The sequence below is a fragment of the Acomys russatus genome, chromosome 26, assembly GCF_903995435.1.
Source record: "Acomys russatus chromosome 26, mAcoRus1.1, whole genome shotgun sequence".
In the NCBI taxonomy this organism is placed as follows: Eukaryota; Metazoa; Chordata; class Mammalia; order Rodentia; family Muridae; genus Acomys; species Acomys russatus.
Genome location: NC_067162.1, coordinates 37144316 through 37169409, shown reverse-complemented (window position 1 = coordinate 37169409; position 25094 = coordinate 37144316). Strand labels below are relative to the sequence as shown.

The 25094-nt window shown below is 40.9% G+C and overlaps 1 protein-coding gene across 1 annotated transcript in view; it reads right to left on the bottom strand.

Annotated features, from left to right (window-relative positions):
* Cntnap4 (contactin associated protein family member 4) overlaps nucleotides 1–25094 on the bottom strand; it is a 288717-nt gene that overhangs the window by 225627 nt on the left and 37996 nt on the right. Inside the window, exon 2 of the mRNA XM_051168839.1 lies at nucleotides 18122–18232. Within this exon, the coding sequence (XP_051024796.1) occupies nucleotides 18122–18232 (111 nt within the window). The remainder of the gene's footprint in view (nucleotides 1–18121; nucleotides 18233–25094) is intronic.

Sequence of the window (25094 nt, the reverse complement as noted above, 5' to 3'; positions counted from 1 at the left end):
CACACGACACCTGCTTTCTCCATGTGGCCTGGAAACAACTTGTTCAAGCCACATTAAAGAGCTTGACTGTGTCTCATGAATGCATAAAATGAAATTTATTGGGTTTTTTCCCATAAGCAAATAAAAATGTGAAATGTAAGAAACAGATCATACTCGGTTCATGTTTTTATCAGTCTAATTTTTAAAGGAAATTCTAATAGCTTTTCCACAACCTCATTTCACTTTGGCTCATGAGTGGAAAGTCCAGTGCAGTGGCATGCTGGGAAGTGTTTAATAACCTATTCTCTGGGAAGGAAGGTCGTGCTTGATAATATGTGTCAATTCCTGTGGTGTCAATGTTCCTCCCACATCAGACTCTAGGCTATCTACTTGGAAAAGCAGAGATGGGAAGAGATGCTCACAGTGGGCTCTCACACATCAGCAGGTTGCTGACCACATCTCTGAGATAAGCTACTTAAGCCAAGCAGCTAGAATCATATTGCAGTTATGAGATTCTCTGTCACAGCCTCGAGTGTGAAAAATGCATTTTCCCCCCTAACTCAATCTAATTTTCTATCTTGTGCTCTTATTCTGTCTCATGTAGAAAATCAATCTAATCATTTCAGAGGAACTCAGCCCAGTTCATGGATGACTCAATCAATTAAGAATTATATTTCTGTCACCTTCAGCTTCAAAATGCCTTCAGGGATTTGTCTTCATCCCCGTCAACCTTGGTGACTTCTGGGAGCAATGGACAAAGAATGGCTTTTTGGTCAGCTGCCTGGGCAGTAAATGACCCCAATAATCAGGTATCTCCCACTCTTCATTGTATTATCTAGTAGAGCCTGAGTAGGATATATACTTGATTGTGACAATCTGGTACCTTGCATTCAAGTCTAAGCTCTTATCCACAGCTGTGGCCTCAGCCTATTGCACCCATATCCTCCCTGTTGTATCCCTATCTCTTTTTATTCCTCCCTAGTACACCTCCTGCTCCTACCTTCATATCTGCTGCCCTTGGTAGCTCCTAGACATCTCTATTTGACATCGAAGGTTAATGTAAGGTCTTTTCTACATGACAATCTACACATTTCAGTAGAGGGTGATTTAGGTTGTTTTTTTTTTTTTTTTTTTTTTTTTTTCCTCTTGAGACAGGCAGACACCCTGCTCAGCATCAATCTAAGCACACTGTTCACATCTAAGCTTCTAAATGTGAAGATGAGGCCCTGTGACACTCTCTACAATACACGTGGTTTGAAGCAAGGAGCAAAGGCAAGTTAGTCTTCGTTCTTGCTTGCTCATGACCTACCTTATCCCTTCCATTCCAAAGTCTCCTCCTATCTCCTTTTAAGTAAAGCAAGATTATATTGTTAATATTATCAATAAGTTAATATACTCTTTCAACTTGGCAAGATCTAGAATCACCTAGGAGATAAACCTCTGGGTGTGTCTGGGAGAGGATTTCTACATTGAATTAGTTGAAGTGGAAAGGCTCACCTCACTGTGTGTGACACCATCCATACGCACCCAACCATTAGCTATAGTCCAAACTGAATAAACTGGAGAGAGTCAAGTGCTTTAGAGTTCTCTCTCTCTCTCTCTCTCTCTCTCTCTCTCTCTCTCTCTCTCTCTCTCTCTCTCTCTTTGTCTCTCTCTGTCTCTCTGTCTCTCCCTGTCTCTCTGTCTCCCTCTCTCTCTCTGTCTGTCCCTCTCTCTGCCTCTCTGTCTCTGTCTCTCTCTGTCTCCCTTTCTCTGTCTCCGTCTCTCTGTCTCTGTCTCTCTGTCTCTGTCTCTCTCTGTGTCTCTCTGTCTCTGTCTCTGTCTCTCTCTGTCTCTCTCTCTGTCTCTCTCTCTGTCTCTCTCTCTGTCTCTCTCTCTCACACACACACACACACACACACACACACACACACACACCTGTGAATACATTATGGTCAGATGATCAGCTGCCTCATGCTTCTACTGCCACGACTCCCCTGTCCTAAGGGACTATGCACACTCACACTGTGAGCAAAAATAAACCCTTTCATCCTCAAGTTGTTTTTACCAGGTAAGAAAATAAGAAATAAAAAAAAGGATTCCTTTAGCCTCCTTTATCCCTTTCAAATCTTTCATGGTTTAGGCTCAAAGGTATTCTGCTAAACCTTGTTGTCAAGCTATGTGATAACCTATATTTCTTAAGCACGGGTTGACTCTCAATACCTGAGATATGTGAGGGATAAAAGGCAACCAGGGCACCTATGTGTATGTCTATTGCCTACACACAGAAGGAGCCACTGAAAGAATCATTTTATCATTCAACTTTATAGCATCTTTCATTATAGAAATTTGTATGCTCATCTTTCCCAGTGTTGGTCACCACATTTTGATACAGAACAGCAGAATCTACTGACTACTTTGTGTAACACATAAAAAGAACCCACACAGTATCCCTCATTGGCCAGTTTGATAAGACTGTGCCATCCAGATAGATATGTAGCTGTCCGTCAATAGTAATTAAAGCTTCTGATGTCTGCCAGGCATTGCCTCATCTCTGATCCACAGCCTCTTCAAAATTATAATATGGCATACCAAAAGATTAAGCACAGAAGAAAAGAGGGTTTTCCCTATGGTATGGGTCGTGAAGGGCTGCCAGATAAGAGGTCAGCACCTGTTTTGCCATCTTGTGGACAGAAGCAGGATTAAACCCCAGAAAGCAAAGTTGTGCTTACACAGACTGCTCAGGAGGCAAGTAACATTTGCACAGTGTTGATTCCTCCACATACAGTGTTACTAAAATGCACAGTTGTTGACAATGTCTTTTGATAGGAAAATTTTGCAAACGATGTGCATATTCCATTTTCAATGTGTTTGCTATAAAATGCACATATTTTCCTCTCTATTATGGGAAAAATTCATAACATTGCTGTTTGTTGTTGTTGTTGTTGTTGTTTTAAATTGGGCTTTATCCAGGAAAATACAATTGCACTGTGAGAGTTTTATTTGAAAAGAGTTGAAAGCTTTGGCTCATATATTCTACTCTTTCATGAGACATCATTTGGGGGATTAAGCTGAACACAATTTGGAGAATTACATCTGGGAATAGGAAGTGAGTGATAAGAGAGTGACCCAGCTCAGAGCCAATGTGCAAAGCCTAGGAAAGGATTTTTTATTTTGTCTCATTTTGATTTTGTTGCTTCAAGTACTTGAAGAAATCTGTCAAAAAACACTAGCCAGTGTCAAGCTAAAAGAACATGGACCTCAAAGACTCTAGCCACCAAAGAAAACAGGAAACAAGGGAAGCAAATGTGAGTCTGTAAACCAAGCACTCGGGAGGCTGAGGCAGGAGGATGATTAGCAACATCTGCGTTTCACAGGTAAGCCCTCTCGGACATGAAGAGGGCAGAGGAAGAGAGACAGAGACAGACAGAGCAGAGTGAGGGGGAGAGAAGAGAGGTGAGAGAGACAAACCCAAATAAACAGTAAAGGCAAATGGCAAACTGTGAGATGAAAGCCATCTGATTTCCAGAGGTAATATAATGCTTAAGTACTGTTTCAACCCTCATCCCAAAAATACAAGGAAATAAGAAAGGTAGCTCTTGGGGTGTGAGTATGTTGTGTCTCCCAGGCTCACTCATGTGTTGAGTGTTGAGCTGGTGGTGCCATATTGGGAGGTGGATCAAGCTGGAGAAACTTTGTCACAGTATGCCTTGGAATAACTTGGCATAACGTAGTCCCTGGACTCTTTGTCACCCTCTGCTCCCTGCCTGTCATAAGCTGAAAAATCCATCCCTCCACACTCCCATCAGTTCTGCCCCAGGACATGAGGCCCAGGACTGTGGTTTGAAAACATTATCTAAAATATGTCTTTCCCCTTCAGTTTGTTCTTTCATGTTTTTCTCCAACAGATACACACAAGCAATTAACATATTAGGAGAAACTAATAAAATTGTCCCTGAGGAAGCTGACATGAGGCCTACCTAACTACAACTTAAAACCAACTATGTGTATGGTCGAAGGCCTAAAGGAACACATGAACAAAGAGTGAAAGGAAAATAGCAAATGGTATCTCACCACATGGAAAATACAAATAAACAGATATGAGGTTTGAAAGGGGGGAACTGGAGAAGCTGTTCATTGATTAAGAGCATTTGCTGCTCTTACAGAGAACCAGAGTCTAGTTCTTAACATCCACACTGAGCGGCTTGCAGCTGCCTGTGATTCCAGATCCAAAGGGGCTCCTGCATCTATGGCCACTGTGGACATCTTTGTTCATGTGTGCACCTGTATGCATCACACACACACACACACACACACACACAAACACACACATGTATGCATGCACCCTCCCACCCCCCCAGTGCCCCTGACACCTTACTTTAACACAGAAAATAAAAATTTAAAGTATGAAAGGCACCAGAAAGTACAACTGAAATGAATTCAGTTGAGGGGTTTGGAATAGATTTGAACAGACAGAAACGTAGCTATAAAGATGGTCAATTAGCGCCAGTAAGCCTGAGTAATGAAAGAAAAAAAAAAAAAAAAAAAATGAAAGGAGCCCAGGGGATCTCTGCGACACCATCAAGCTTAACCACGTATGAGAGCACAGGCAGACAGAGAGGGGAAGGGAAGGGAAAAAGCATTTAAAGAAACAATGACCAAAACTTGTTTCATACTTGATAAATGATGTGAGAGTTGAAGAAATTCAATAAACACCAGGCAGGGTAAACACGGAAGGTTCCACACTGAGACACTTTACAATCAAGTTATTCAAAGCTGGGGCTCAGGGAGAACATTAAAAGCAGAGACAAAAGATCTGTCATTTACGAAGGACCCTCGATGAGATTCCCAGATAATTTCTAAACAGAAACTGTAATGGCCAAATAGGCAATAGGATGACAAATTTGAAACGCTGCAAGGAAAAAGGAAAGTCAGCCAAGATATCTATGTTTGCTCAAATTGTCCTTTTAAATGAAGGATAAATCATGACAGTGTCATTTTTTTAAATGTAGATTTTGTTAATAAACCTGTCCAACAAGAACAGATTCCATCTGTCGAAAGAAAGAGTGAGAAACAGTCAACCAAAGTTAAGTGAACCCTAATAAGGTAAATACATAATTAAGCACAGATGAATGTATTATTGTATTTGGCGTTCATAATCTGCCCCCCCCCCTTTTTTCTTCATGTTTCAAAGAGAAATGCAAGACAGTGAGGTGGTTCAGCAACAAAAGGTGTTTGCCCCCAAACTTGATGACCTGAGGTTTACCGCAGGGTACCACAAGGTAGAAGGAGAAAACCAACTCCCAAAAATCAACCTCTCACCTCCTCAGACAGCAGTATGAACATGTACGTGCACATGGGTGTGGGGAGGAGGTACTGTGAATAAATAAATATAATTTAACTTCTTTAATAAATAAGATGCACAAAAATAATTAAATCTACATTAAGGAAGATGATAAATATATAATTCATGGTAACTATACTTGAAGGGAGAGGCAGATATTTTAGGAAGACAGAGTATTGTGTATAACACTGAAGCTGAGGAATATTAACTCAAAATAGGTCTTTATAAATGTTAAATATTAGTTTTAATTCCAAAGGTAAGCATAGGAGATAAAGAATAAAGGAATAAAGAAGAAAGTTAAGGCAACAAAAATCTTAATTACAAATATTTTAGGGCCCTGAGAAATGGCTTAGTGTATAAATCACTTGCTGTGCAAGGGCGTAGACCTGAATTCAAATCCCTAGAGCACACATACAGCTGGATGTAGCAGTGTCCCAGAGGTCCTACAAAGGTATAAGGTGTAGACAGGAGAGTCCATTTAGCCTGGCATATGTAGGGGCAAACAAGGAATCCTACCTCATGCCAAGTTCTCCTCTGGACTCTATCCATATATGGTCCATAACATGTGCCTAAATACACACACACACACACACACACACACACACACACATACACACACACACACACACACACACACACACACACACACACAGAGGGGGAACTGATTTTTAAAAATCTACAAAAAATATGCTTCTTTTTGGAACCTAATACTGATGAATGCTGTGATGATACAACCTTGTGATTTTTCTTAAGTGCCCAAGGACTGGCGTAACATAGACATGCACTTAACATTTTACCATGATTAATTTCATGTTACATAAATTTTATCCAAGTTCCTTGGTAGTTTTACGGTGAATTAGTTACTTGTCTAATAGTGTGCAATCCTTACAGATTCATGCATCCCTTTTCTTAAGCATAGGGTTCAACAGCCCACATACTCTATCTCATGTGTTTTTTATTTTAACTCGTACTAACATTGCAGCCGTTGCTTGTATTTATGGCTTTGCTCTAAATATCTGTTTCATTGATGGTTTCCTGCATCAACGATCTCCTTATGCAATTGTCCTAATCAGCATTAGTGCCATGCAATACGCAGCAGAAGATGCACACTAATAAATATAAGAAATGGCATGCAAATGAAGCAGAGATGGGTCCGTCAGAAAGCAAATGCTAATACTTTTTTTTTTGCTCTTTAACTTTGAAGGTTTGCTAATTTTTATTCCTTTTATCTTGAAAGTAACATATAATATCTCGAGCCATTGCAGAATCTCAGCTGGGCTTTCAAAGGCATATTCATAAACACTCATGCAAGCAATGAGCACTGGCCTGAAAGTCTCAGGCAGACACATAAGTCTCCATTGGGATTTCCAAATTGTTTTTACTGAGAAAAGACTCAAATTTCATGACCAGTTATAGTTTTAATAACATGACCTGAAATAGCAATCAAATAACCTCAGGGTCATGGCAACTATTTGGGGAAAAAAAGTAGCATGTGAGACAGTCATATATCTGCTGAGTGTGTACCCAAAGGAGTCAAAGACAGCATATAACAGGCAGAGACAGACACACAGACAGACAGACAGACACACACACACACACACACACACACACACACACACACTCACGTGCTTTGTAGCACTATTCACAAAAGCCAACACACGGAACCAGCCTTGATGCCCATCAGCAATAAAAGGGTAAATAAAATGTATTTCCCTAGAATAGAGTAATATTAATTTATGAAAGAAGGACCAAATGATGTAATTTTCAAGAAAATAGATAGAACTTGAGAACATCATATTGACCTAAACAGGACAGATTTAGAAAGATAATTCCCCACCCCAACCCCGAGTGTTTTATTCATACACAAAGTCTAGATAGATATTAAAAGGAGACATGAAGTAGAAATAGGCTGTGAGAGTATTTAGTGGTGACAGTGGTTCTCAACCCTCCTAATGCTGCGACCCTTTAATATAGTTCCTCATGTTGTGGTGACCTCCCCGCAACCGTATAGTCATTTTCATTGCTACGTCATAACTGTAATTTTGTTACTGTTATAAACTGTAATGTAGATGTCTGACATGCAGGATACCGGATATGGAAGCCCTGTGAAAGGGTAGGTTCAACCCTCCGAAGGGTTCACAGCTCACAGGTTGAGAACTAGCAAGAAGGCAGACAACATGGGGACTGGGGTGTGGACACGATGAAAGCGCATCACATGTGTTTATGCAAGTGAGATGAAAGAGCAGGACTCTAGCTTGAGGGCAGAGCACGTGTCTTCCACACATGAGACGCCAGGTTCAATTCTCAACAATGCAGAAAGGAAAGAATGTCCTAGTGAAACCTGTTAGTCTGTACAAGTAAAAACGCTCATTTTAAAACACCCTGTTGATTGGGAGAAGCAGACTTAAAGGGTCCTCTTTTATTGAGTCTCTGGCATGGACTTCAAAGGCCTCTTTCTGACATTCTGGATTCCCATATACCAGTCCTACTAAATACACAATGACGCTGAGTCCACATCCAGTCCTTACTGCAATTTTCATTCCTCTGTTCCAACCTTAAATCTGTTTTCACCTTATGCACCTGTTAATTAGCACAAGTTCACTCCACATTTCACACTGATAAAGCCAAAGGATTGGTAGATATTTTACGTGATTTTTTGTAATCTTAATATGGCTTTAGAATTCCAGGAAAGCTGGAAGATTATCAGGGGATTCTCAATATGGCCTATACACAGATTTTTTTTTTATTAACATTTCACATGAGTATGATACGTGGGCCACAAGTATTGACTTGATACTGATACATTATTATTATTATTATTATTATTATTATTATTATTATTATTATTATTATTATTATTATTATTATTATTAACTAATCCAAGTTTTTGTTTAAATTTCTCTAGTTTTTAACCTACTGTCCTTTTTCTATTTCAGGGTCCCACTCGGGTAACCATGTTACCTGTTGGTCACTGTTTCCTTGGGTTTATCTGGTTCTAACAACTTTCAGACTTTATACTTTGGGGTTCTCCTTGACAGTTTTGAGGATACCTGCCCAGCCAGAATGATATTCACTTCAGATCTACATAACAATTGGAGAAGCCTGGGTGGTGGTAGTGCACGCCTTTAATCCCAGCACTTGAGAGGCAGAGGCAGATGCATCTCTGTGAGTTCAAGGCTAGCTGGGTCTACAAGGGAGTCCAGGACAGTCAAGGAATCAAGGCTACACAGAGAAACCTTGTCTCAAAAAAAGAAGAAAGAAAGAAAGAAAGAAAGAAAGAAAGAAAGAAAGAAAGAAAGAAAGAAAAAGAAAAAAAAAGAAAGAAGAGAAAAAAAAAAGAAAAGAAAAGAAAGAAAAAGAAAAAACAAACAAAATTGCAGAAAAGATTCTCAGAAGACAAACCGTAGGGTTAAAATTTCTGTTCTCACCACATCAAGTCAAGACTATATTTTATTGCTGTGTCATTGAACAGTGTTAAAGCTGGTCACCACCATGAGTGTGCATTTGTCAGTTTTCTCCACTGTAAGATTCTCTTTATAACAACCTTCTATTAGGCCTAAGTTGCTTAAATACATCTTACACTTAAGGGAGCATGATTTATGCTCTGCTCCTTTAATGTGGGAAACTCTACTGTTAATTTATTTGGAATTCTTCTGAATGGGAATAAATTATTGTCTTATTTATTGTATTTTAATTGTGTGTACTCATATGTGCCTGTGTTTGTTTGTGCACATGTGTATTGTGCCCATGGCAGGCAGAAGAGAATGTTGGATACCCTGGAGCCAAAATTACAGGCAGCGGTGAGCCAACCAATCTGGGCTCGAGGAACTGATATTGGATCCTCTATTTCAGAGTAGTATGTGCTCTTAACTGCTCAGTCATCTCTGCAGCCCCTACACTGTGCTATTTTATTGCCTAAGAGGCATGGCTTGAAGGCACAAGTTTGAACTAAGCCATCCATGGAGAAAATTCAGAAGGTAGAGGGAATGGGTAAGGAAAGCCAAGACAAAGCTGAGCTTTTGACTGGGACAAAACTATTCAATCCTACGCACAGCTCTGAATAGCTTCAAGGAATGCATCCCATGACTGTCCATCCTGGAGACAGAAGAAAGACAGTGTTCCATTCCTTCGCATCCCCTAATGCTTATGGGTAGTCTTCTTGTGGGCAGACAACATTCTGCCTACAGGACCAATATCATCTGTCATGCCAGTAGATTCCAAGGGACAGAGCATCTCTCACCATCAGGGGTGTCACGGGCAAGAAGCTACACCTGAGTGGTCCAGCCTAGGGCAAGTCCCTCCTATATCTGTAAGAAGCTGGGCATGACAACTTCAACGCTGGCTAGAGAGTGCAAAGCAGCAGAGATGATGGAGATGTGTGGAGCATTTGATACACAAGAGCATATCTTTAACTGTAACTGTCTTTAACAGTAATGAGTGAGACTCCCCTGCTCCCACCCATGCTCCCCTCTCCCCAGAGGAAGCATGCTCATGCTGCACAGAGCCAGGCTGGAGTCCCTACTTTTTCCCACTGCTTCTTCAGCTTTGCCACCCACCAAGCTTTCAGAGGGCATTCTCATTCCAAAGCCGAGCCTGAGTCCCTTCACACATGTATGCTAATATTTTGTTTGGAATATTCTGCATTTATATTCATGAGCAAGAGTGGCTTTTAATTTTCCTTTCTTGTTTGTCCTTGACAGGGCTGGGTATCAAGGTTATACCGGCCCCACAGAATGAGTTAGGAGGATTTTGACTTTTTTTTTTCTCCTTTCTCTGAGAGAGCATGTCAGATCTGTCTTAAATGTGTTTGGAAGAATTCCCATTTGAACACTTGTTAGCCTAGAGTTCTCTTTGCTGGAACATTTTAATTATGGATCTATTCTCTTCCAGAGACAGAGGGTTTCTTTGTCAGTAGTTTTTTTAATGCAATTTTATAAGGCTATGATTTTCAAATTTCTCGATCTTATTTTATTTTTGGTCTGTGTGTGAATATATGAGGTGACCAGAAGAGGGCACTGGATTCCCCCAGAGCAGGAGCTACAGGTGGTCAGGAGCTGCCCTTTGTGGGAGCTGGGAACCAAAGTAGGGTTCTTTAGAAGAACAGGAAGTGCTTTTGCCACTGAGCTGTCTCTCCAACCACCACCACCATCATCACCACCACCATCACCATCATCATCACCACCATCATCACCATCATCATCACCACCATCACCACCACCATCACCACCACCATCATCATCACCACCACCATCATCACCACCACCATCATCATCACCACCACCACCATCACCACCACCATCATCACCACCACCATCATCATCACCACCACCACCATCACCACCACCATCACCACCACCATCACCACCACCACCACCACCACCACCATCATCACCACCACCATCATCATCATCATCATCATTACTTTTGATTTAATCTGTTAGATATTTTTTTTCTTCTAATTTCTTCACAAAGCTACTTGGATAAATTCTTCATGTTTTGCCGTCTTTCTTCTGTAATATTTGCAGGTAAGGACATCAGTTTTGATCCAAGTGGCCCCTCACAAGTGTGACTTACAGTGTTTGGGCATCACTGAACAGGAGAGATTGCTAACCTCCATTGAGACTGCTGTTTGAGGCGTGCAGTAATTAAATTCCACACCTTTCTGGATTTTAAGTATTTTTTAATTAATGATTTCCAGGTAATTCCACTGTAGCCGGGGCACTTACTCTCCATGATTTCAACCCTTTGAGATTTATTAAAACATTATTCTTTACAACACCACATGAATTTAGGTAGATAGCCCAGGTATACAAGCTAAGAGTATGTGTCACCAGTTGCTGCAGACACCATGTAAGTCCTATTTGCCTATTTTGCCAAATGTCTTAATTTTCCACATCAGTCCTCTGTAATTTCACCAATATTTTCCTGGTCTGCATACCACATAACCTGACAGAGAGCTACCTTAACAATAATCCCACTACAATCTGCAATTCTACTTAGATACCCCAATCACTCCTTCATGGATTCGATACTTTATTATCTGGTATGAAACGTGGCTGGGACACTACACAGCATTTCCTTTCTCTCCAGGCCTGCTGCCCATAAAGTGGAGTTCACTGGGTTTTTCTCAGATACATCAAGCTGTTTACACTCTCTGTTTGGTTCACTAATTTCTAGAAATACAGATAAGTATCACGACCTAAGTACTTGTGTCCCTGTAAAATGCTCTAACCATTGACGTGACAGCAGTTGGAGATGAAGTTTTCAGGAGGTAACTACAGTGAGAGTAGAATAAAAGGGTAGGACACCCATGACATGGTTAGGACCCACACAACTCGCAGAAGATGGAGCCAGCGGTAGTGCTCTCCCCCTGTATTTGCATCCAGGGAGTACCTTAAAAGGCCTGGAGAAGGCAACCAATAGGAAGCCAGGAGTGACATGACACTCTCTGATCTGATCTGTGCTATTTTGTTCTAGCAGCCTAAGTGGGCCCTAACTTTTCTATATTAATAATTCCCCAATCCAGACCCCTGCTAGAGTTGGTACCGTTGGCTTTGGAGTAGGACAAAGGGTTAAGTAAAGTCTAACAAGGAAGCCGGGGCTGCGGAGGTCTTCTCTCTCAAACTGGATGGGCTCCTTACTCACCTTTCCCGAGCTTTGCCCCTGAACTCTTCATTTTCTCCTCACAGCCACATCCCTTGCACCTCAGTTGTCGGCTCTAGCTGTGCTTCTGCGAGAACTCAACCCAGGCCCACCCACATGAAATGTCCCTGCTAACTGCTGACAAAGGTGTGTAGGCTACAGAGAGAGCTGAGTGGTTAAGAGTGTTGCTGCTGGTACAGAGGGCCAGAGTTCAGCTGCCAGCACCCATATTAGGCAGCTCACAGCTGGTGGCAATTCTGGATCCAGGGGATGTGATGCCTTCTTCTGGTCTCTCTGGTCACCTGCATTATGTACACTAAGCCACACCTAGACACACAGGCACACACACAATGAAGAAAATCAAAGCAAAAATAAAAATTCAGATGTGCGCTGAAAGGATGCAAGTTATATACTGCTGATAATTATCTGCTTTATGAATTTATTTTATTTGAACAAATTTGTGCCATTGCATCAGTTTGAGAGGGATCATATTTATACCTTGAATTTATTTATCTTATGAAAGCTCAAGTCACCTCCTAAGCCAGGAACATCCTGTATCTCCTAGATTGAAGGGACTTCACAGGACAATCTGTTTTAAGGAATTCCCCCTTTATCTTCTTATCTGTGATTTAAAGATTCCTACTACTAAATGAATTAGGACAAAACATGCCTTGCCTATACGTAGGCACATAAAAAGTACACTTGGGGCTGGGGAAATGGCTCTGGTCCTAAGGTGCTTACTGGCCAGCATGCAGACTTGAGCCAGGATCCTCAGCACTTAAGCAAACATCTAAGTGCAGCAATACACATCCTAATCCCACAGCTGGTAGACAGAGGCTGGAGGATGTCCGGGCCTACTGACCAGGCAGTCTAGCCAAGTCTCTTAACTCCACATCACAGGGGAGACATTATCTCAGAAGCATAAACCAGAGAGTGATAGATTGAGAAAGATATGCAACACTGACCTCTGACCTCTAACCTGGTACACACCCATGCCCATGTACACACATGTGCACACATGCACAAACAAATGTACACACATAACCGCAATCACACAAAGCGCACAGTGTTTTAGAATTTGGAGCCTCTCAAATCCAATTCCATACATTTATAGGAAAGGGGGGAAGAGAGAGCTGACGTCGTTCCCCAAGGCCACCCAGGATTTACTACTGTAGTATAGTGTTCTGGATTCCCAAGCCAGAGCTTTGTATCACCATAAATTACTTACGATTGGTGACTTGACACATCTGCTCAGATGGAATTATGGGGTTGATTTAGAGCCAGAGAATGTGTGCTTCGGGGCAGACAAGGACATTGGAGGAGAAGAAAAAAAGGGGTGCCAAGATGGGAAGAGCTGAGAAGAGGGGCGAACATGTCCGTACAGATGACGGTCCAGTAGAGACAATAACATTTAAAGTACACAGGAAACCAACTGGTCACAAGACAATCATCTCAGCATTCAAATGAGCCGAGAAAAAAAAAAATATATATATATATGAATGAACTGGCAGCAATTTTTTCTTTTTTGCTTTAATGAATAAAGGATGTGAGCATATCGAGATATAAAAGATGTAAATCTTCACTCATTTTTATTTCACTTTTATTTCACCTTCTCAAGGCCAGTGTATAAGATATGATCTGTAAGCAGAAGTGACACACACCACAGACCATAAAATTTATCTCAAACTTCATTCTCCAAACCATTATCAAAGTGTGAATCTCTAAGTAAGGTTTTTGTTTTTAATTCATAAACCAATTTCAATTGTTTATTTTTTTAAAAAAGGCAAAACTATTTTAAAGTAAGCCATCATGTCACCCAATCTGGCTGGCTCTGACAAAAGACACACAGGGAAAAAAAAAATGTTCTATCTTTAGTAAAGTCTCAATAAAGAACATACAAAATATAACTAGGTTCTCTGACACTGCTTTATAACATATTGGGATCAAGTTGGTAACTCCTAGAAGACTTAGGTGGACATCTGCATCCCCTGAGATTATCTTGTGTGCATTTGTGTATATATTTGGTCTTGGTATATTTGTTAAAAATGGGGCTAATTTATGATCTCCACTTTGAAACTGGTTAACGTTGCTCCAGCCTCTGTTTCTGAAATCCATTTGGCCACACTTCTGCACTGCAATCATTTTCAACACGGCCAACGCCATCCCACTAATACTTTGACACTGTTAACCCTATTCCCCCAATAGGAAATTAAAGGACAGAGGCTAAATATCTTTCCCATCCTTAAGTGAATAAGAGGTAGCAGTGATTTAAACCCAAGGAGAGTGAATCGATCTCAGAGTGTCTAATAATAGCTGCTCTTCACCCAAAATTTTATTATCCTCAGGAGAAAGTTAAAGAGACAAAAGGCGTTGAGCTGAAGTTGGAATATCTGGGAAGCTGTGTGCCGTGACTCTGAGGTAACTTGTGGCCCAACCATCCAGGGATTTATGAGTTTACATGCTTGCATCAAGACATTATGAGCTGTAAATCTAGATTCCATGGAAAAGGAATGGGAGGGGTGAGGAGAGGATAGAGAGGAAAGAAGTGCAGAAGAAAAGGAGGAGAGAAAAGGGCCTATAGTAGAGACAATTAGAGGACAGGGTAGAAAATTAGGCGGAGCCACCAGGATGTCACATGGCAGACCCTGGATGGCTCTGAAGGTGTGAGATCCTTACAGCTCCGTATGTCAAAGCCTTTCTTGGCATGTCAGATTCTGGAGTGATGGGGAAGAAGTTGGTACAGAAGAAAATACTACAATGTCTTTTGTTCTGCATCAAACTCTAAAAGCTGCCCCTAAAACTGCAAGCTCAGGCTACTCAAGTTCATAGGCCTCGTCTCTGGCCACAGACCTCAGGTACATTCCAGACTCACCTCGTCTGCGCTGAGGCTCCCCTCCTCTTAGGCTTGAAATTATTCTACTCCACGCATAACTCACTTCTAATTTGCCAGCTGTCATCTAAGTATAGCATTGACTATTAAATACGTTAATATTACTATTTTAGAATACAATAATTACAAAGGACTCTGTGTAGCAATCTTTAACAACAAGGAGCCCAGGCTATTTTGATAATATCTCAGAGGACCTACCTTTTTAAGCCAGTGTGTGTGTCCTGAACAGCTTGAAAAGTGAACTTAAGGATCTTTACTTAAACTTAGTAAGTTGTAGGGAGATAAGCAGAATGATTCAGGGCAGAAAGCATGGCCAGACAATCCTACAATGGGTGCTAGAATAATCCACCTTCAAGTATACAGAGAGTGGGTGTTACCTCTGCCAATTCACCATGCAAATAGTTTCTCTACATAAAGATGTTTGTTTTTTTTTTTTTTTTTTTTTTTTTTAACAACAAATCATACAGGGATGAGAAAATGCTGCTTATTTGGAGAAGGACTCAGTCGCGGTAAGAAAGTTGACAAGGGACAGGAATAAACACACATCCCTCTCTGCCAGGAGGAAATACTCTGACCTTATAGACTCACTCATGAATCAGTCATGGTCAGCACAGTTGTACATGTGCTTACTTCCCCAGGTTTAAGTTCTTTGCTTTTGCTATGTGCAGTCATTGTACTTGTGGGTTGTTATTTTAGCTATATTCACAAGGCTACTGGTTGCCAACGGACCCATCTCATAAAACCCTTTGACCAGATAAAGCAAATCTGCCCCCACAGGTGTCAGTGTTAGGAAAGCTGTGTGTTCTTTGGGAGAAGACAGTTCAACCCAGGCTTTCCCATCTGGATCCCACTCAGAAAACTTCTCACTCACAGCTGGGTACCATATGGGTTGTTTCTCATCTCCCACCTGACCTTCCCTCACCATTTTTTCTCTTTCCTCAGACAAGACTTCTCCTTCTGTCAAAGAAACTGTTGGTTTCGCCTACTTATACATGACCTGGCAGCCTAGCTGAACACCTCTCCCAACCTAAACTAAATACTAGAAGGAGTATTTGAATAAAATGAGTAATATATAGCCTTTAATAAATCACTCAAAATCTGACATTCCTTTATGAACACTTCATGTAATTAATAGGGAAAAAAAAGCAAATCTAAATAAAAAAAAGAAAAATGTAATCAAGTGGGTTGACAACCAGCAAGAGATAATTAAAATGATCCTGTTTTGTTTCTTGGTTTCATTAACATGCAAATGAGATTCATGAAGTTTGATATTGTGTTTCAGCAAGAGCCATAGAAACAAATTAAGAATGAAAATGAGTCCTACCGATGGAGACTCCTGTTGAGTATATAAATTAATGAAAACTATGATTGCATCCAATTAATAAAATATAATTCTGTGATTTATTGGGCCTCAAAAAATGAAATAAAGCTTCATAGATAAATTAAATTTTGTTGTTTCTTTTTGGTGGACCCCATTCTGAGAATGCTTTGAAGATTTAAAGGAAGGGCAGTAAATGTTAAACTCGATTTTTTAAAGCACGAAGTAGAGATCTTGCTTTTAAATCAAAGTGTTGTAGTAATGGTAGCCCTGCTGAGAGAGATTTGGTGTAGGATCTGGAATGGTAGCTCTCAATCTTCCTAACGCTATGACCCTTTATTATTCCTCATGAGTTGTGAACCCCAAGCAGAAAATTATTTTTGTTGCTACTCCATAGCTGGAATTTTCTTATTGTTTTGAATCAAAGGTAAATATCTGATATGTAAGGGATCTGATATGCAGCCAGGTGGTGGTGGCACATGCTTTAATCCCAGCACTTGGAAGGCAGAGGCAGGAGGATCTCTGTGAGTTTGAGGCCAGCCTGGTCTACAGAGAGAGTTCCAGAACAGCTAGAGCAGTTACACAGAGAAAACCTGTCTCGGGGGAAAAAAAAGATATCTGATATGTAACCCCCAAAAGGGTCTTATTCGATCCACAGGTTGAGAACCACTGGTCTAGAATGTCTCTCAGGGGCCAAAGAAAATCCAATGCTGACGCAGTGAGAGAGCTGGAATCGCAACAGGTAGAGACAATGACCAAAATCAGGTACTTGTAGGGAACAGAGGACCATGGTCAGATTCAAGGGCCTCCGTGTCTCCCATTGGACTCAAAGGTCTTTGTGTTCCCCTCCAGTGATACCTTCACTCTTACAAACACCAAAGGGTATACCTCACATAACACAAGACGAAACTTTACCCGTGTCAAAAAGCTCAACACCATGACAAAGGGCCATGCAAACATCTCTAAAGTCATTCAAACTGAGTGATGTATGTGTACCAGACCTATTGACCGTCCAACCCCTGCCCCTCTCTCTCTCAAACACACACACACATACACACACACACACATACACACACACACACACACACACACACAGAGTTATGTCCAAAGTTCCACATACTCAAACTCAAGCCTTAAGCAGAAGGACCAGGAGCACTAAGAAGAAGGATTAGATTTCACAGTACGGTGGAAGAGAAGAACACATGAGCAGAGTATGGTTTTGAAAGCATGGGTCCTTGGGAATGTCTACATTTTAAAATGGCTTCCCATTTGTCAGTGTGTCCTTCAATATGTTAAAGACTGTAACCGCAGCGGACACTGTTGTTTAGCACATGGTTGTTTGGCATGTTGCTCTCTCATCTCTCCTGAAAGTGAAAGTCTTTAACTACCTTCCCTTCCCTTGAATCTTATGCAAGCCATCGAGCCCACCCTGCCCTACCAGATAATAAACAGCTAGAATTGAGTATTCCTCAAGGGGCAGAAAAGTTTCATGAAGCTCTTGATCCTCAACAGCAGAGAGAACCGTGTCAACCACATCGAGAATTAAACAAACAGAGGGATTACTATTTTTAAATATATAGTGCACTTTAAAATTACTTCTTGCAGACTTCTTTAACTTGAAATAGGAAGTCAATTAAGTTCCCATCGTTTCTGTATTCGTAGTGATTGCAAAACATCACAGAAGGTTTTTTTTTTTTTTTTTTCCTCATCAGATACATAAAAACCTTAGCAGATTGAAGAAATGAAATTCTTTGGATGCTAAAACTATGGTATAGAGTTTTCAGATAGAGTGTGTTTCTTTGCCTTTCCAGAACAGAAGTCAGGTGTCATAAACAGCTGTGCTATTACAACTGGCCTATTTAGACATTTATTTCTTCTCACAGAATATCACGTGCAATGATTTTATTAAGAAAATGAAAATTTAGCAAGACTTATCATGAGCCAAAGGGGTGAGGGAGAGCAGACGTACCATGTCTTCGATTCAGCCTTGCGAATCCAGGACCGTGACTGCCGGAGAGCTCTGAAGAGCTGCTGAAGGATGCCGGAGGCAAGGCGGACACCAGGGGCTCATCACAGTCATCTGCCAGGAGGGAAAAGGCCACATTCCAGTGAGCACAGAGCTGACAGTTCGCTCCAAATCAATAGACACAACAGATAAACACAACATCAAAACTAGGATCTAAGCCATGCGTGATGGCACGTGCCTGTAATCCTAGCACTCAGCAGGAAGATGCAGGACGATCAGGAGTTCAAGGTCACCCTCGGCTATACAGTGAGTTCAAAATCAGCCCGAGCTGCAGGAAACGCTGTCTCAAAATAACTAAACAAATAGGCCTAGATTCTCTAGAAATATGCCTATCGTGTATGCGGTATGCCACTGAAAGTTCGGCAAGCTCAATAAAAATAGAAAAACAACTGGTGGATAGGAGATTGTAGAAAGAGAGAAAGAAGACATGATAGGAATTATAAAATGAAATACGTTAAGATCAAAAGGTTTGTTTTAAAGAGAAAATTTTCTATCACGAGCAGAAAGATGTATAAATTTAACTAGGGTAAAATGAAAGACATTCCTGGGATTAGTGGTATACACCTGTCTCCCTGGGGACTCAGGAGGCTGCTGCATAAAGATCTCAAGGTCAAAGGTCAGCTGAGCTAGGAAGTGAACTCAAGAAAATCTAGTCAAGTTAGTAAGACCCTACCTCAAATCATCTCTCGAAGCAGGAAGTGAGGTGGGCTTGTAACGCAGCGGTAAGGTACTTGCCTAGCATGTGCAAGGCTCTGCGTTCTTTCTCAAGTTCTACAGAACACCAAGAGTTATGGCTTCTAAAAGATATTACAAAGTTGAGGGGGAAAAAAATCACAAAATGTATAAAGTTCATATACAAGAAACAATCAAGGCAGGGGTGCTTCTATAACCACATAAAAGCTTGCTAAAATGTTTGGAATTTTGTAGAACATATGAAATAAATATGTAAGAATGAAGTGTGTGTGTGTGCATGCACGCATGCGTGAAGGATGATACACATGAAGGAATGACATAAAAAAAAACATAAACTAGGGTACAATCAGTAGCCTGAATATAAAAACCATTTTAAATGAAGAAAAATAAAACACCTTCCATTTACTTAGAGAACATACTAGAAAAGTGGTTCAAGGCTTGGCCGGAGACCTCGTAGCACAGAAGCCATGAAAACTGATACTCAAACTTACTATAAACATCAGAACTGCTTTGTGAGCACAGATACTACTTTATAAGGACTGACAGGACAAACTGTAAGGTGTCCAAAACGGCCAAAGGATCAGGGCCATGTGGGTCATGACAAATCCTGACATACGACTTTTGGGGAAACAACAGAAGCAACTGCTTATAAAATTAATCAGCCATGCGTGTCTACATTTAAACTTCAGCATGCCCCAGACCCCACTAGTTCCACTAAGAAGCAATTTCTTCTGTGAATGGCTTATCTAGGAGGAAAAACAGTCCTGAGAAGCCTTTTGAATATTACAAGAGTGACATACAAATGCTAGTAGTTTTCATTTCTCATCAAAAGAGCAAAGCTGGGTGCTACTAAGTTGCAGATGCGAGCATGCCTGTACCCAGAGACACATACAACACTCAGAACAGCAAAGGACCCTTCCCAACCCACACATAGTTTCCAAAGGACTACCAAGTGACAGAGTGGTTCACAGTAAAATAATATACAGTAATGAAAACGGGGCTACAGCAAGACGAGACGGTAAGCTCATAGAAATAGTATTTTTTTAGTGGAAATTTTGAGTCATAACAGCATAGTATATCAGTGAGCTAAGGGAATTTTTAGAATGCAAAGTATACACAATATTTCATTCCAATTACTTTAAGAAAGTGAGTGAAGCTGTCAAATTGCAGGATTGTTTAAACCTGTGGGGTAGATTGAAGATGAGAAGAAAGCACCCCAGACAAAATTGCCAAAGGTCAAAGTCTGGGTGTTGATGACACCTTCAAAAGATTCCACTTTGCTCTAAAACTTTATAAATACACAAGCATAGGAATATATGCATAAGCCAGTGTAGACCTTTGGCACTGCTAAAGTAGAGACAAGTCTCCATTTATCTATCTTGACTGTGTGTCACATAGATTGCTCTCTGTGTGTGCATAATGATGGGAAGGGAAACATATGTATGGGTGTATGCATGCACATGGAGGCCAGAGGACAACCTCAGGTGTCATTCTGTCTCCAGGCTCTCACTGGCCTGGGGCAGGGGGGATGGGGGTTGGTTACTGGCAAGGCTAGGCTCAGTAGGCAGCAAGCCCCAGCATTCAACTTGCTTCTATGGACCCTTGCGGTGCTGGGATTACAAGTGCTTGCCAGCACACCCAGCTTTTATATGTGGGTTCTGGAGGAATCGAACTCAGATCTTCAAACTTGCTCAGCAAGAATGTTGCAGAGCCATCTATCTCCCTAGCCCCACATATATTGCTTTTAATATCAAAAAAACAAAGGACAAAGAACAACACAAGAATAATGTTTGCTTTGGGAGCCATACATTTTTAATTTACTCTACAAAAGCATCAAAGCACTTTACTTTTTTGAGTTATAAAGTTATTTTCACCTTTGGTTTAATCAGAAAAAAAATTCATATTCAGTATTTTTGCATATATTGGTAATTTAAAATCACACAGGGTCATTCTCTCAAATGTTTTCTTTGGCAGTCATTTAGCTTAAATCAATTCATAAACTATCTAGATTCAACCTAAAAAGTAACAGAGTTCTTTCTGCCTGGACATAGCTCCATCTTGAATGACTTTCACAAGGACTTGCCCATTGTTGCCGTGTGTTTCTCATGTTCTTTTGAGGTTTGTTTGCTCTGTTCTTCTCGGTGTTAGCAATCAAAACCATGGCATCATGCATGCAAGGCAAGTGTTCTGCCAACTGAGCTACATTGCCAGCCCCGCACTTTGTTTCTGAGGATTGCCTCATTCACGTGAAGCTCACTTTTTCTTCTTTTGTACCTTAAATTCTCTAGCTGACTCTTAATGAAGACAGGTTTTTGCATGTCCATTGATTAGTTTAAGTACTAACACCAGACATGATCTAGTTGTTAAGTCACGTATTAAGGGGTGTAGACATTAAAAGGCTTACAACTCATAGAGTGTTGGGGGTGTGGAGGTGATGGTACCCAATTAGACAAGCAATAACCAGAATGCTTTAGTATACTAAAACTTAGTGGGAGCTGAGGGTGTGTGTGCATGTGTGTGTGTGCGCGTGTGTGTGTGTGTGTGTGTTTGTGTGTGTGTTTGTTTGTGTGTGTGCCTGTTTGTGTGTGTGTCTGTGTGTGTGTGTGTATGCACAGAAATAAGTTATGTGTACATGACAACAGTGGACACACATTGTATGTGTGTGTGTGTGTATGAGTGTGTGTGCGTTCACTAAAACTGCCATGCTTTTTAGGTCATTATCAGTATGCAGGTGTGTTATGCAAAAGACTGTTTAACTGCTCCTCAAATCAATTATGCAGATCGGAATCGATTCTATGGATGTAAAACGTGCCTCTCCCATCTGGAAGGTATATATTTATTGTCCATTTGTTTTTGTCAACTGTAAATTGAGAATCCATATTGCTCCACTTTTAGTTTTAAAAGAATGGTATTGAGGTAAGAGAAGGGGGACTCTTTCCTGTTTGTTGGGAGAAGGACAGGCAACATGAGAGGTGGATCATGGGAGGTGGCTCTGAGGTTGGGTCACATTCTAGTTGACCTTCGGGAGACATGACACCGTTCTTTACCGCAAGCCTACCTACACATCTTTCACTACACTGCTGTGTGTTTTCCTAGCAATTGTGCATTTTACCTATTCCTCTTGACCTAAAAATAACATAGTGCATACTTCCTGAGAACTTAGATCATTTCACACATAGTGACTGGCCTTTATTCTTCCTCATTGAGATATTAATATTAATAATTCATCAATAAAGTCTTTGGGGTACAAAAGCTTGGCTTGGGGTCTTATTTTGCTATAGTAGAATGGGGATAGTTACAAATCAAGTTGGGGCAAGAAATCAAGTATATAAGAAACGCCATGATTATAAGGACCGTTTCTTCAGGCTTCATTGTCTGAATGCTGCAGAACACTATGGCAGCATGAATGCAACATGTCCCAGGAAGTTATTCTCTCAAGCTCAGGGTTTCCCACACTCTCTCTTTATTACCCATTTGATCTTCAATAGTTTTAACAGAAAGAGAAGACGACCGGGGCAGCAGTAAGAAGTCTGAAGTGACTAAACGGGGCATTTCCTTATGGATGTGAACAGAATGATTTGTAGATTACACATCAGCCTCCTGTGAGTTTAATTCCAGACAATTGGCTTCTCAGGTTGTATTAGCCAAAGAAAGAGTTCTGCACTGGTAGCACTGAGGGACAGTGTTTCAGCTCAAAGATTTTCAACCAGGGTGGACTGCAGCCCTAGGTGACACTTGGCAAAACCTGGTGACACACCAAGCAATGGCTGTTTGAGGCTGGTTACTCCTGGCGACCAGTAGATCCAGGACAGAGATGCTCCTCTACGCGCTGCAATACACAGGACATCATTCTTTCTGCAGCATGTCTTTCTTCCAAGATCCCAATGGTGCTGAGACTGGAAAAACGGCATCCCAGACTCAAAACCCAGCCTTCTGCTGCATCAGTCTTTCAGCTAGGACTCTCCAGCTTCCTCTCATATTTCAGTGTGGAGAAACTCTAATTTTCAGAGGTTTTTTTTTTTTTTTTTTTTTTTTTAACATTTGAGTAAAGATCGTTGAGGATGCATCAGTTACCTGTGCATTAAAGTTCATGAAGGGTCACTGTAGCTTAACACAAAAGTATGCTTTGTAATTAAGTAGTACATGAGATCATCATAGCACCCTGGTGGCCTCACCACCAGTAATACTGTTAGTCATAATAAGTAAGTGAAAATCACAAGCCGCGGGGGGGGAGCAATGGTTGGTGCATTGACTAGTGGAATGTAAGAATAGAGTCACCAAACATTTTAGGGAAGTTTACAGATTTCAAAGTGGAAGCAGAGCATGCTGGGATATCATTGGATGTTTCTATTAAAAAAAAGAAACTCTCGTTAGTCTGCTTTTCCGGAATTATAACACATTAGTTGGTATTTTTAAAAGTCATATGAGGACTTCTACTTCTACCTTGATTCAGCTGGAAGTAATAAAACCGTGGGGTTTAGTCTTCTGTTAAAAAAAAATAAATCTATAGATTGATTACATTTAGATATTTAATGAATTCTGTTAGAATATCTATAATGGGAAAGAAATTTTTCTAAGTTATGGTGAGACACATTCATATACATAGTGTGTTATATGTATGGGTGTACGTGGAAGGGGAGAGAGAGAGAGAGAGAGAGAGAGAGAGAGAGAGAGAGAGAGAGAGAGAGAGAGAGAGAGAGAGAGAGAGAGAGAGAGAGAGAGAGAGAGAGAGAGAGAGAGACTACAGCTTTCAGATCAATAGTTCGGAAAAGTCAGCATTTGTTCTTTCCATGGGAGAAAAACTTACCTTTGTCATTAAAAAGACAATGATAAATTACATCTCTTGCGAGCTGTGTGTATGCGAACATTCAATAGTCTCTCACAAGCGAAGGTGTGAGCTGTACTGAAAGTGTTTTAACACAGCTCGATAGAAAGTAATTTCCTTTTATTTTGCAAAAGGTTTTAATGCATAATTCTCATAAGTAAGTAAAAGCTGTTCAGTTTTTAATAAAAGTAATTCAATTTTCTTAAGCTGTTTGCAATATTACCTGTTCCAAGATAATAAGTGTACATTATGGGTGCTTACGTTCTCATCTTCTTACATCTCTTACCTTGTTTGGTCCTGACGAATACCCTATACTGCCCTATTAGATACCGAGGCAATTTTGTCCTGAAAAATACCCTACCATAAACTATTAGCTACTGGGGCAATTGAGAGAAAATAAGGTGGGCACACTAGTTAAAGAAATCACCTAAGGACATGTTGAAAATGAATGGATCTAGGCTTTACAGCATCGTACTCCTGTTCTGGACCAACACGTGGTTGAAAAGAGAATTGGTCATCTAAAATATGCATTACAGAAAGTCAGGACTGATTTGCAAGAACATGCAGCTTAGCTGCTGCCACCTTCCCTGGTACTCCAAAAGCCTTCCAAAATCATTTGCATCCTTGCTCATAAGAATTCTTACAGCCCACAAGAATAGGCATTGGAGACTGGCATGGGAGGGGGGTCAGGAAGCAGGAAGATGATTATCTTAAAAAGGTCCCTTAATACTAGAGATGACTCATTTTATAGGGAGCTTTGAGAACACCGGCTCTTCATTCCTTTGAGGGGATGAATTTCACAGACCTGGACCAAACATTCCATTGACACTTTTAGGATTAAGGAATGGCCTCTGCCTCAAGAAATCCATAGCCTTGAAAAAATGTTTATTCTGATCTATAGTATTGAAAGCTCATCTACTTGAAACTGGAAGCCATGAACTAATTTAAAAGACAAAGTATGCAATTATGTTGATGTACACTAGGAAGAAGTACTCTGTGCAAAGCCTAGTCCTTAGCTTCATGAGTTCCGACAGAGTCTAGTCCCCTGGTGTGGCCTGACACATCATGGCCTGCATCTGTGCCAGGTGTGGCTCTGTGTCTGCCCAGTGAAAAACTGGATAGAGGAGGGGCAATGGCCAGCCCCCCACAAGAAAACAGAAGGTTCAGCACCCAGACTCAGAAGCTGACATTAACTCCTTCAGGGAGTGATCGCAAATAGCCAGGACTTGGCAGATACCAGGTTCCCTAGCATCTGTCTCTGCTTCCAGTTTAAAAGTGGCTAGAAACCTAAGGCACAACGTTGCATGGCTGTAATCCCATCACTCAGGGAGGCAGAGGCAAGTGGATCTCTGTGAGTTCGAGGCCAGCCTGATCTACAAAGTGAGTCCAGGACAGCTA